The sequence below is a fragment of the Thermobia domestica genome, unplaced genomic scaffold (genome assembly GCF_964235325.1).
Source record: "Thermobia domestica unplaced genomic scaffold, izTheDome1.hap1.1 HAP1_SCAFFOLD_574, whole genome shotgun sequence".
Lineage (NCBI taxonomy): Eukaryota > Metazoa > Arthropoda > Insecta > Zygentoma > Lepismatidae > Thermobia > Thermobia domestica.
Genome location: NW_027656284.1, coordinates 72653 through 86714, shown reverse-complemented (window position 1 = coordinate 86714; position 14062 = coordinate 72653). Strand labels below are relative to the sequence as shown.

The window sequence follows — 14062 nt, the reverse complement described above, 5'->3', positions numbered from 1 at the left end:
TTATCCGGAAGAACCTCATTGTCAAAAAGAAAACAAATAGAGATAAGGCCATTATGAAAATATTGGGTACCTTTCCCTTGACTTTGCTTTCCCTTCCATATTTCAAAACATTTATCTTTTAACTTTGACTTCATTTGATTTAACACTACTAAATTATATGGTCTTTCGATATCTAGTTTGGTTATAATCTTATCTTCAATTTTATTTAAATTTGATACCTTTACCATCTCAATCAAAAAGTTATTATTTTCCAGAGATCTTAATGTAGAAATAAACTTGACCTGGGCGAGCAATATAATATTGTGAATGTAAAGAGATTCTGAGATATGGGCATCTTATTGTAATAATTTTAATCTCTACTCCCTCTCATTCCCTTTTCTTCCATTCTAGGCCAAATATCTGAAAACGTTGAAACACGAATCTAATTATTTTAAATGAGAAGTCGATATACAAAATTTTAACTCTCAGAAATTCCGAGAGATAGACATTTTATGATTATAATCCCCCCTCCCTCTTTCCCTCATTCCCCGTCGAACGTCACAAATCTTATGCCCTGTCCAGATTTCAAGTTTCTAGCGTTAGCGGTTTGGCATGAGAGTTGATCAATCAGTCAAAACTTCCTCCTTTATATAGAGAGATAAGTTTGTAGAAAGAAAAATGTCACATTTTAATTTTGGTTAATTACACCAATTTTGGGTGGTTTGAATTTACTCTGTGTGTCCAATATGAATCTGTCAATCTAGATTTTCTCGGTGTTTTCCGAAAGTGTGATGGACTTCAATGAAGTGTTTTATTTTCTTCGCTGGTCTATGACTATGACTTAAGTACGCAAGGGTCTGATTCCCGATGGAAGAATATCGAACGCACTACAGTGGTTCAAATTCCACTTTTAAATTTTAAGTCTCATCCTATATAGCTTGCTGCTGACATAAGACGCAAATACATAATAATCAATCGTGGAATGTTTTCTTGATGCACTAATACAAATACATGGATAAAACCTCCGTAAGGACAGCTGAACAACGGCAGCGTCATTTCAGATTATGATTGGAGCCGGCAGGGTTCTCAACATATACACAACATATTAAAATATATGTATATCTCAAACTCACGAAGAGACTATTGCTCCTCCTGCCCTCTCCTGTCCTCCCTGGAGATCCCTGCACAATAACTTATTGTATTGCGTGCTGCATGTATTCCGTGAACATAAAGCAGCATTCATGCAATACAAGCATATGAGACAACAAATATTTTGAGTATAATTCAGATAGTGTTAGTGTATCGTTATGAAACTGATGGTGAATCCGTAGAAAGATATTTGGGGCTTTATGAACCTTTCAGTCCACAACGAAGCTCTTGAAAATCGTATTTACTATTCCGATGACCACTTCAGAAACCCAAAGATGCTTTTTGTCGCATTATGGAGGCATACCATGCCATAACTCAGAATTGTCTTGCTAAATTGGCTATGATATGCTTCCATAATGACACGCTGTAGAAAGAAGATTATAAAGAACGTACTAGACTTCAGACAAAGGTATAGAAAAGTTTATTGCCCAAAAGACCAAGAGAATGGGTTTCATATTGTTACTTCAATTGTTTTTATTATTTCGTTTATCTAGAATATTAAAAGTACTAGTAGTAACCGAGGATAGAAATTATATTTTCTTTCATCTTTCAGTTTAACGTCCCATGATTATGCCTGTTAGGTTAAGGGAAACTATGATTAAAGCAAGTGAGCGATGATGGAAGAACTGGTGGAATGAGAAAGTGGGAGGGCCCTGAAAGAACCCACGCACACGATGTAGTCCATCACAAACTTACTTGGTCGGGGATCGATCCAGCGACCCCATACACCAGAGGTAAGCGCTCTACCACTGAGCCACCGTGCCCCCCAATTATATTTTCTAACGGTTATAAACTACTGGAAAGTTACGTCACGAGACGCCACTGTACTGATATGTGAATATTTTAGGTGTTGAGATGCTTCTTATGATATGGATGTTGTTCTCTAACAATGATAATCTTCCAGGATGACAACGTGCTAATAATATAGTACAGCTAGACCTACTGACGATAAATTTGAGGAACATCGCTATGGATATCAGTATAGTGATGGGCAGTGGGAATATTCCCGGTGGGAAGGAATTTTAAAAAATGGGAATATTCCCGGGTTTTTCCTTGGCCTATAAATTCCCGAGAAGGAATTTATTTCCATTTCTCTACTTTATGTTCCAAATTATAAGAACCATATGACTAATTACTTTATTTTAATATATTATGATTTACTTCTAGGTTTTAAAGAATTTGGAGGTTAAAAAATTTAAAATTATTTGACGGTACTTTATATAACTAATAATATGAGTTTTTAAGTTCCATTTCCATTTGCACTAAAAAGTAAGGTAATTGTTTAGTATTGGGGGGCCAAAACTAGCAAAAAATAGGATGATTTACGGAAGAAATGAGTTGATAGTGATGTTCAAGTAGTCAAGAAAGTATCGAACATATTTTTTTTTTTAGGACAGTAGGGGATTTATACAAAACGGAAAGGTAAGTGGAAGTGAAAGTGATTTATGTGAGAAAAGAAAGTGAATTGTTGGTAACGAAGATAGAAAACAACGTGCCATGCGGGGCTCTAACCCGCCCTCATCCGCTAACGCTCGCTCTGCAATGCTATCTGAATTTAATGTTGGTAGCGTAATTTAACGTATGAAACCATAAAACAACCGCATCGGAATAGAATATCGCAAAAAAGTAGGTGCAAAAGCTGGGCCCCAATGCTAAAGAACAGCCAAAATTAGCAAACTACTAATTTACAAATGATGAAAAGGAACCATTTTGTAAAGTAATTTAGAATTATGTAGAAATAGAGATGAAGTACTATTAATAAACCCTGAAGCACCATTAGTAATAGACGTCGGTCTGTCTCCTCTCTCTGACTCGAATTTCTGAAGAGGTAGGTACTCGGACTTCTTTTACATGTGAATTAACGTATGGAATTTCGAGAAATAGGTGGAATGAAAGGTCGTGTATGGCAATGTTACGTGCTAAAATATAAAGATAAGTAAGTATCTTGAAAATTTTGTGAACATAAATCCGTATGCGCAAATGTTGATAAATTGGTGAGACATGTATCTTGTAGCATTTACCCAATGTAATTGGTTTATAACATTTATAAATTTAATGTGTTTATAATATCAGTAATAGAGTCAAGTTGAGCAAATCCACTTACATATAAATTTAAACTGTTTAGTGGTTTAAAAGTATTAGGTCTTACTATATAATTTTTTCACACATTTAATTGATAGAACATATTGTAAATAAATATACATTTATGCGTACTCTCTAAATATAATAAAGTGTTAATGAAGTAACATAGTACCGTTCAGAATATACATTTTAAAGAATCCTCTGTGGACAACAGTAATAATATGCTGTTACATAAAAATTAATTCAACTTTGAAATCATAATATAGTAATAGAATGCAATTTTCTATCTGATTCTACATAAATTCCCGGATAAATTCCCATTTTGGGAATCTTCCCAGAAATATTCCCGAAAAATATATTCCCGGGAATTTACCCATCACTATATCAGTACCTCCCCTGACTTGTTTAACCACCTGACATGAATTTATTGAACTTCCAGGATCAAGGATCGTACAGCGTGTCCGGAGAAGATTTTCAATTTCATTATAACGCAATTAAACGAAACAATCATGAAGAATCTTCCACGAGTTAAGTGCCTTGACTTCGCGAACAATACAAGTTACAGGCTACAGGTAAATCCAATGCCGTATTAAGCAAGCAAGGCACATTTTGTTATACTGTTTGCATTATTTTGATAACTATCTGGTTTTTTTTTTTTTTTTTTTTTTTTAAGTAGAGTTAAGAACAAAATTGTCACTAGTAATTAAAAAGCGGGCAAATGCTCGTTATACGTCGATCTGAGAAAAAATAATTTGTGATCGTAGACCAAAGAAGATATGTGAATTGAAGTTATTGAAGTAGGTAATTGCTAAGACGAAAAGGTAAGCGGAATAGTGTAGTGAATGCCAGTTTTCAAGTTGTGTAAAAAACCGTGTTAGTAATGGCATAATAATTATGATACCCTTTAATAATTACAATATGCCTGACTGGATAATATTTTTAAAAAAATGCCTTCATCACAATCCTTGAACTATGCCCGCAGTATTATAATCCACCGGAACATGACAAAGTAGTTATAACTATAAAGTACACACCCTTCTATTTAATTATATTACACGTCTTTGTTAATTTTTGAATCTTATTGTCCTATTATCTGCAGAATCATGATTAAGATGACTTCAAACTTTGGCCATCGCATTGTCATGTTTTGTTGTAGCACATAAGAGAGAGAGCTGTTTTGAATGGCTGCCAATAAACAAACTATTTGAAAAAGAAGAAAGGCAGAGCACATACATCCAGTATATTACATAACGCGCGATTTCTATTAGTAAATAAGCTACGTACGATATTTCCGCATACGACGTAAAAACCAAATATATTCGGTTGAGTGGCATAGTTCCAAGTGGGTTGCTGTTTTATTGGAACAGGACAATTTTACGTTAAACAAATTTTGATTCTTTATTTTTATATATATATATATATATATATATATATATATATATATATATATATATATATATATATATATATATATATATATACAGTAGAGCGTCGATTATCCGAACGTCGGTCAACCGAACGACCGCTTAACCGAACTATGTACTCGCTCGCACCTGTTACTCTCCCACCCCACCGTCCACTTTAAGTTATCTGTAATGAAAAAAGTACGTGACTTAGCTGCTCGTAAGCTTGTAGGCTTGCTTAGACAGACCAAAATAAATGATTTTTTAAAACGTTAATTTTGTGTACTGTGTGTATTATTCATGCAAAATGCGTATGTAATATGTACATATTTTTGTTTAATAAACTGTACCACATACTATATATTCCTACTAAAGTTGCCTTTGTACGTTACTTTGTAATACTTAAAGAGATGCCTGTTTTTATGAATAAATTTACTGTACAGTACTTCTTTTTGGCAAATAAACATGTACAGTTCGATTATCCGAACAAACCAGTTTTCCGAACACCCATGTCCCCCAATTACTTCGGATAACCGACGCTCTACTGTATATAAATGAAATTTTACCTTTTATCTTTGTAATTCTGACTGCTATGAAAATGCGAGGGAATCTTAACTACAGTTGTGTACGCAGAATTTCATTGAGGGACCATAAACTCATATGATTGACAAGTGTGATTTTTGTACAATCATCGACAAAAGTTTTTTCCGTTTGTAAAAGTTATTTTGGAAATAACGGTAGACGGGCTGGAACGAACAGAAAATTACATTCTTTTTAATTTACTGAAAACTGTACTCAAATAGTCCTTTTATTCTGAAGTTATTTACGAAAATAATTTTATCAAACGGTCGCTAACTGTACATGTATAGTTATGTTTATTTTTCCATTATATCTTGCTCAAGGGGGTTTTAAACCCCGACACTCTCCTTTACGTACGCCACTGCTTGATCACATGTCTCAATATCTTTAAACATATCTATTAGTCTATAATGAAAAACAAAATCTTCTACTACAAAATACCTTTGCTATCCACATACAATTAAAAAGACATTTTGTACTTACAAAACATGTGTTTTTCATTACAAATTAAGAATAAATAAATAAATGTAGAAATGATCAACCCGCATTTCAGACACGTTTTAATTATTTCAATATTTGTAGTTACATTAATTAAATATTTAATATACAGTATTATTTAATACAAAATGATATTCAAATTAATATTGAATCGAAACTGTATGTCACTGCAACTATTAATAATGCTGCACTAGTGAACATATTAAAATATCATCATACGTTTTTGGTACACGTGGTCTGAGGTTTTGATGATTGCCAGCGGGAGAGCATTGAAATTTTGAACGCAACACTGTTTCAAACGCGTTATATTAAAATATTTCTTGAAGTTTATTATGTAGTGTAATATATACGATTTCGTTTGGGAAATCAGAACAGTTCCGGATATTTTAAAATGGAATGTTTGAAAATTTTCTATACCTTTTATTTATTCTTTTGTTGTTTGTATATATATATATATATATATATATATATATATATATATATATATATATATATGTAAAAGAAGAACTGTTTTGATCAACGCGGAGGTCAATGAAATTTTGAGAGTTCGTAAGAGAGAGAGAGTGGTATCACATAAAGTACCACTAGGAAATTGTGCTTCCAATTATTATAATAACATGTCCAATCTCGGAATTCCTTTAAATTAGAGACGTGAAATTTGGTATTTCCACTTTTCATTTAGAATAATTATGCATGCGTTTCAGACTTTGTTTGTTTTTATTTCTTCCCTTGCCAAGAACAAGTAGCTACTTCTGATAGTTTGGTTATAACGTCCAGAAAAGTAGAAGTGGCAAGAACTTGAACGCAAATCAAATTTTAGATTCATTTAGTGTCTTTCAAATTGATAACACTTCACTAAACTATATTGCTCTAAAATATATTGCTATACTTTTAAGGATAAATATGCTCAATAATTTAGAGAATGTGTGCTGACTGCAGTCGTAATGTTCGTAAACAGTTCGATCGTTTGGAAGTGGTAGCTTTGATCTGAAAGGCCTGCAGTGATTAATGATGAGTAAGTGGTAATGATCTTTGAAAATAATCCTATCACACGACATCAGAATGCTAACATGTAGGCCTACTGTTTTTAATTGGATTGACTTGGAAGCAGTAACAGATACAAAGCATCTGCAATTTGGCTTTCTCTAAAGACAACAATAAACCACCAAGTTTATTTTCAGAACCAGCAGAAATTAGAGCATCTTGATTGAAATATCCCATATTACCTTTCCTATTTACCGAATTTCTCACCTATTTTAGACCCTAAAGAGGTCCCATAAAACAATTAAAGGCGTGCTAATTGCTATTAGATGTCAGCCTTAGTTCCCAATGCACCGGTATTTCTCAAAGAAAGACAATATTCACAAAACTCAGTTTAATTCCAGAGATAGGTGCTGAAATTTTGCTCTATGAACCTGGAATTGCAAGGACTTTTCTGTGAACCTTCGTTAAGCAACCAGAGGATAACTACATGAGATGGTGAAACGTGGATAAGTTAACTTTGTTCACTGGAGATAGCATATCCCTCGTACCAAAAGGTAGACTCTGCTGTTGAATGGTTGTGAAATAGAGAACATTGAGGATGCACACGAGACGAGACAGAATTTTCTTGACAAAGTTTGAGTCGAGACACAGCTCTTCCAATAGAGAAATATACATTTTTCGAATCAAGACATCACTTTCACAGTACATTTTCAAGACGATACAGCCTGAAATCTTGTCTCGTGAGCATCCCTAGAGAGTATCTAAACATATCGAGTTGATTCATAAGACCCGCCAAGTGTGAACTGCGTGTATAATTCAATTACTCCTGGGGAAAGGGCAGAATACAGCCGCAATTCATCGTTGAATGATTAAGGATTGTGACGGGAACTTTATAAGTGACTGCTGTGTGTACAAATACTATAGAGAGTTTAAAGAAGGACTTACGAGGCAGCCGAGAGTGGAATTGGAAATCTGTGGCGGAAGGCGACACTGATGAATGCGTGGATCATGTAGTTCGTGGAAGGGATAGAATGCAGTTTCTGAGCTGCCTAATCTTTGGATTTCAGATAACGCAGCATTCGTCTACAGAAATCGAATTACATCATACAGTTCACACTTGGAGGGCGCTTCGATTCAACTCGACATGTTTAGATGCTCGCCACTCTACAATGATTGAACGGCAGTCTGGCTTTTGGTTTAGGGTATGTATGACCTACAATGAACAGATTTGGTTTATCCGCGTTTCGGCATCTCATGTGGTTCTCCTCTGGTCGCTTAATGGAAGTTTAAAAAATAGAACTATCCTCGTAGAATTACCCTCGCACACTTCAAAATCATGCATTATCAGAAGCATATTCTGAAACGTTAAAATGTTCTAAACACGAACGAAACACATTAATTTAAAAAATGCATAGACTGCACCGGTTGATTCGACTTGTCATTTGGCAAAGTTTCATCACACCCATCTTTTCAAAACAATGGGTGCTCTTCAGAGAAGTCACAATACCAAAACTTTAATCGAAAGAAAGTAAAAGAAAAAAAGCTTACATAATATATTAATTTTTGTCTACAGTTTTCTGAAACTTTCTTCTCTTAGCTTGTAACAAACCAGCACGATTTCTTACAAGGACGTTCTTGTTAGGACGAGGGAGGACTGAGAGGGCAATGACAAATTCTCTCCAACGTTCTATTTTAGAGCGAAAGCGAAAAAATTAATTCAAGGCGGACACTGCCCGCTCTAGCTCTTTCCTGGCTATGGACCTGGATTGTAGCGATAGCATTTAAATTGTTATCGTTGTAACTTTCCTCAAGGGCTGCCACTGCTTGAAATTCGAGTTATGTTACTGTGAAATGTAATTAAATTTTTTCAGTTTAACGTCCCACAATTATACCTTTTAGGCTAATGGAGAAGGGTTAGGGTGATGGAGGAAAATGAACGATGATGGAAGAATTGGTGAAACGACAATGTGGGATGAGACGGGAGAGAGACCTAGAAAACCGATGCACACGATGATGTCCACCATAAATTTATTTGGCTGGGGTTCGTACCAGGGCCCCACGCACCAGAAGTAAGTTGTCTACCACTGAGCTTCGTGCCCTAGGCCAATTACTGTAAATATTGTGAGTCAAAAGTTCATTAGAAAGCTAGGGAAAAAATTCTTCCTTCTGCCAAACTGGCTTTTAGTTCACTCCAAACGTGCGTAAGACCTCTGAAATAGCTCATCATTTAGCACGTTATCATGTTTTTAAAAAAATAGGATCATGCAGCTGTCTCACCGATTGCGACAGTGTGTGAAACAAAATAGTACATACTGTACTATACGGAAAAAAAAAATCTACGAACATGTGTGCCAGTACTCAGTGGCGCAGCCTCAGGCGAGCGTGAGGAATATATTATACAATGTGTACGTACGTATGAAGACAAATTTTGTGGTAAATGAAAGTTTTCTAGTCAATTGCTCTCTAGATATATCCTGACTATGATATTGGTCTTTCATTTTCACGAGACATATGGACTCTTGTAATTATTTCTGAGTTTAGTGGCTCAAAACCTCTTTAAAAAAAATACTCGAAGTAGAATGTTTGGTTCAGTATAGATTTTGAATCATAGAATACCGACAATACCACTCAAATACCCGTAATTACCATTTCTGGAGACACCATCTTCCAATCTTTTATTATTATTATTATTATTATTATTATTATTATTATTATTATTATTATTATTATTATTATTATTTGATCGTTTACTAGCTGTAAGCACCTATCGTTACTGGGTTTTAATTCAGAACTGGATAAAAGAAAAGAGTAAACACCCATCGCCTTACTTCAAAACTTACATAAAGAAGAATTAGGAAAATCAGAATTGGGTCACAAGATTGCGATCTTGGCCAAAATTAATTTTTGGATCAGGGCCGACATAATTTTTTGAACGACCCTTAAATCAAATTTTCGTATTTTCTACAGAATAAGCACATCGTACTGAGTGAGTTAAGTAATAGTTTGGGTTTCGCTACACTGTATGTAGTTCTCCAGATATAAGGCGTATAACAACACTTTTGATTGAAATATATTGGATCTTTTGATCCAAAAAGAAATATATTGGCCGATTATTTATCATCTGCTTTATGTAAATTCGCATAACGAAAACGTAAAGTTGGCTGCATACAAGCAAGGCATCCTTAAAAACAGAAACGAAAAGTGCATACACTTTCAGCTCAGCTCCAAATCCGACTCCTCTGAGCCGAAAATTGAAAAAAAAAAAAAAACGGGATTTGTACGTGATTAGCTCTGATGAAGATCTATCTCTATACAAAATTTGATGATTCTCGTTGACCGCTTTCTATGTGAAAAGCTGATACATTATTTTATTACTACTAAAGGAGGAGGCAATATTAACAAAAATGTTGCAGCGAGTCAATTTTGACTCTCAAGCACACAGTATCTATATAGACTTCTAAAATCAAAAAAGGATGAAATTCTGCCCCTTCACTATTAAAATGCTTCGTAATTGTGTATATTTAAGCTTATTTACAGTAACACTATTGCATTACAATAATAATAATAATAATAATAATAATAATAATAATAATAATAATAATAATAATAATAATAATAATAATAATAATAATAATAACGGTAATATAAAGATAAATTTGTTTATATTTCAATTGAACAAAAGAAAAAAAAGTTTTCATCACCACTTTGTCCATAATTTATCAAATTTGTAGTTCTGCTCTCACTGTACCAATCCTGACTATTTCTAGTAATTACCTGCTCACAGATACTTTATTTTTGAAAACATTCAGCATTTAATTGGATCTGGAACAGAATGTAAGAGGCTATTACCTTGTATTTTATTCTTTTTTTAGAAGACTTATTCCTTAAATATGGGCCTATAGTTTTTTTTTTTCGGATGACACAAATTTACTTAGCAAAAAATTCTTCATAGAATTCAATCCATGTTATTAAGAGGTTTAGCCAAGTCGTTAAAAAAAAAAAAAGGCTTTGAACCAACTTACTGAATTATTTGATTGCATATTTAAAACATTAGTGGTGTCTTTTTATTATTAGTGTGAAAAGTCTATAGGGCAAAAATGATACTTGAAAAGTTTCAGCTTGGTACCAATGTTGGAAACCAAAAATTAGAGTAAACACAGCAGACAACCAATGCGGTCTAAAATAATGACGGCAACAAATAATAATAAAAATAATTTGTTGTGGGCAATTCGTTATAATTTTAGCAAATAATAAAATGTTAAGCAGTTCTCTGTAAGTTTCTTCCGAAGTATTTTTGACTGTTACATGTATCATTTTAAATAATAAATGTAATGAACTGTTTAACCCTGCGATAAGAAGATTCAATTCAATTCAATGACCTTGGACTTAACTATAATATATCACACGATGCGATATCTCACAGATGGTTAAGACTAAGGCTTCTGATTAAACCGTACGCTACTCTTTTAGAAATTAGGTTGTATCTTTGTAGAAAATCATTAATGATAAAGCAGACACTTACCTGTCGAAACAAAGATGACGACTGCACATGCTTGAAGTTTTTGATAAGTGGTTGGACTTCAGGCTTCATCACTGTAGGTGGAGACTTCTCTTGAGGTAACATGCCACAACTGGCTTCGTCTCTTAAATACACAAGAGAATAGTTCTTTTTAAATGTAATATTTGTAGATTTCTTGTATTAAAACCTTGTAACTATGTGTAGTATAAACTAAACAAACAAAGTATCGGTAATATTATCAAGTCCAACTTATTGTCCAGAACAACTAAACAAGACCACTTAAGTTCCTCTCTCAACTATAAAAATACGATGTGTGTATCTTATCACTCTACCTTCCCTCTTTTATATTCGGAGTCGAAACCAAACAATCGTTTCATTGGTTCAGTATTTTCTTTTTACGCCCCGCGCGAAACTTCATCCTTTTCTACACGCGAAGGAAGAGAATACAATAATTCGGCGACGAGACTCATTACTCAAACACAAGAAACACTTTTGCTAGCTTTATTTGTCGCAAAAAGAATCTGTCTGCAAAGTACCCATGACCTTTGATGATAAAAATGACCTTTGTCGCCTTTTTCAGGATTTAACTATACACACGCGTATGCCAAAGCACTGTTACATACAGTATATATATATATAAGGAAAATATGACGTTGGGTTCATGTGCCAAACTGATAAGCGACTCTACTCTATAGGAAGAAGTTGTATGGATCTCATCGTAGAAATCTCTTAAAAAGAAAGAAAAAAAAAAACTTCTGACACGTTGCGAATTAGGTTCTGTAATTTCCTTGTACCGTGTGTAAGTACAAGTTTGTATCTGCTATTTTATTTTTAGATTATTACCACGAACTAATTAAAGATAACAGAGTTCGATAACAGGCGTTTGACTCAATTTCCGTACTTTCCATATGTTAATTATTCCAGCAGGAATTTTTGCAAAGTTGATTGACTTCGGCTTCTCTATCAAAGCGACAAAGAAACATTTTACCTAATTATATTCCTAGGTTAATACTTTCGGTATGTTATAATTATACATCGGTACTTTTTGTATTCAGTAACAATTAAAATAAAGAGTCCACTTTATGATGTTAATTCATCAAATTACGCTAAAAATGAAAACTAAAAAAAAGTAGGCCTATCTTATTTTTTTTATAAAGCTTGCAGCTGGCGCAGTTACAGTGCGAGTAATAATACAACTTCTACGATATTCCTTGTTTAAATTTGTTTTCCATTCCCTCCCGAATTCGTCTATTTATTCCAAAGAAGCTACTGCTTATAGGCAATCAAAGGAAACTCACCTACTCCCCTCTCTTTGCCATTCCAAAACTTAAGTGTCATTCTTTGTTGCTAGGGTCAGTTATCCCGTTTAAAGGAGAATTTTTACCTCAGGATGGGAATCTACTTGTAAGATCTATTATAGTGTAAAAGCTTAATTTCTACCCCAATTCGCTCGTAGTTAATGTCGTTGATACGGCATTGCTGTTCATTTTAGCCACTATTAACCCATACTAAGAACAATAATTATATTTAATTTTCGTCTGTAATAGTAATGATTACAAAGATTAGTCATAAGTCTCGCAATATTTCCACATCTCGAACACCAGGCACGTGTATATGACGTGGTCAGCAATAAGTACAAGTTCAAATGGGCCCAAGAAAGTGGGGCAAGTGGATTATTTAATACAGAGGACGCCACTGCGTCAGTATCTTCAGTCAATTTTTACTAGTAGTGACGATGAGTGTTCAACAACTTCTTATACATGAACTGTTACTATGTAAGTGTTAACTCGGGCATAACGCTGGGGCAGCAACTCAGAACACTTGTTATGCGAAAAGGAAAAGTGTACACCAATTCGCTGGATGCAGAGATTTCGTAAAGGTTGTAAATCTGTCGAAGATCAGCCACGGTCCGGCTACCTCAGAGAAACAAATTCTGAGGTCACGATTGCTAAACTAACTTGGCATTTCCCAGCAGTGTTCGTAGGTTTCTTTAAGAAAATTCCCTTCGACTGACACAAAATTTTCCATAGTTCGTTGAGTGTCCAATACCCTTGACAGAATTTATGTGATAAGGTTAATTTAGCTGTATTAGAGAAAATACTAACCACATTTGTGTTATTCATTTGCTTTTTGCTTCTATTTTTTAGTTTACTTTCCATTCGCCTTTTTCTTTTCTTTCTTTATTTTTTATTTTATTTTATATTATTTTTTGCAAAAGTATACACACAAATACACCCAGCCAATAAAATGAAATCAAATGAAATCTTTTTATGTGCCCAACCAGTTTAACGAACCACGCTTATGCCTTTAGGCTAAAGGAGACGATGATGAAAGAATGAGAAAGTGGGAGGAAACGGCAGTACCTCAAGAAAATCCATGGACACGATGTTGTTTACCACAAACTTACTTGGTGGGGGATCGAACCACGGACCTCATGCACCAGAGGTAAGCGCTCTACCACTTAGCCACTGTGCCCTATCCAGTCAACAAGGTGCTAATTATGCTACTGTTAGCACATACAAACTATTACTACTGAATTGGTTTATTTCTGAAAAACAAAGAAAAAATTAAGCATTGATATTGGTCAGTGAGTCAGCTAGAGAATTTCCCTGAATTTTTCACGTTTTATCGAAAAATTCCCTTTTTGCTAAATTTACCTCAAACTACGAACACTGTGTCCCAGTCCACTTAAGTGCGTCACCTTCACGAACTCGGGAAAATATCAGGAACTACCGCATTGTGTCACTTGAATTGACCCTAGCTCAGACCCAGAAGAGAGTGGGTGTGCTGACAACTGCTGTAAAATTCGCGTGATGGACATTTCGTGAAACGGATGGTTACATGCAACGAAGAATGGGTATATCTCCGA

At 34.4% G+C, this 14062-nt stretch overlaps 1 protein-coding gene across 1 annotated transcript in view; it reads right to left on the bottom strand.

Annotated features, from left to right (window-relative positions):
• Positions 1 to 14062, bottom strand: part of LOC145677054 (facilitated trehalose transporter Tret1-like) — a 105207-nt gene that overhangs the window by 21885 nt on the left and 69260 nt on the right. The window contains exon 2 of the mRNA XM_081747742.1: positions 11197 to 11317. Within this exon, the coding sequence (XP_081603868.1) occupies positions 11197 to 11317 (121 nt within the window). The remainder of the gene's footprint in view (positions 1 to 11196; positions 11318 to 14062) is intronic.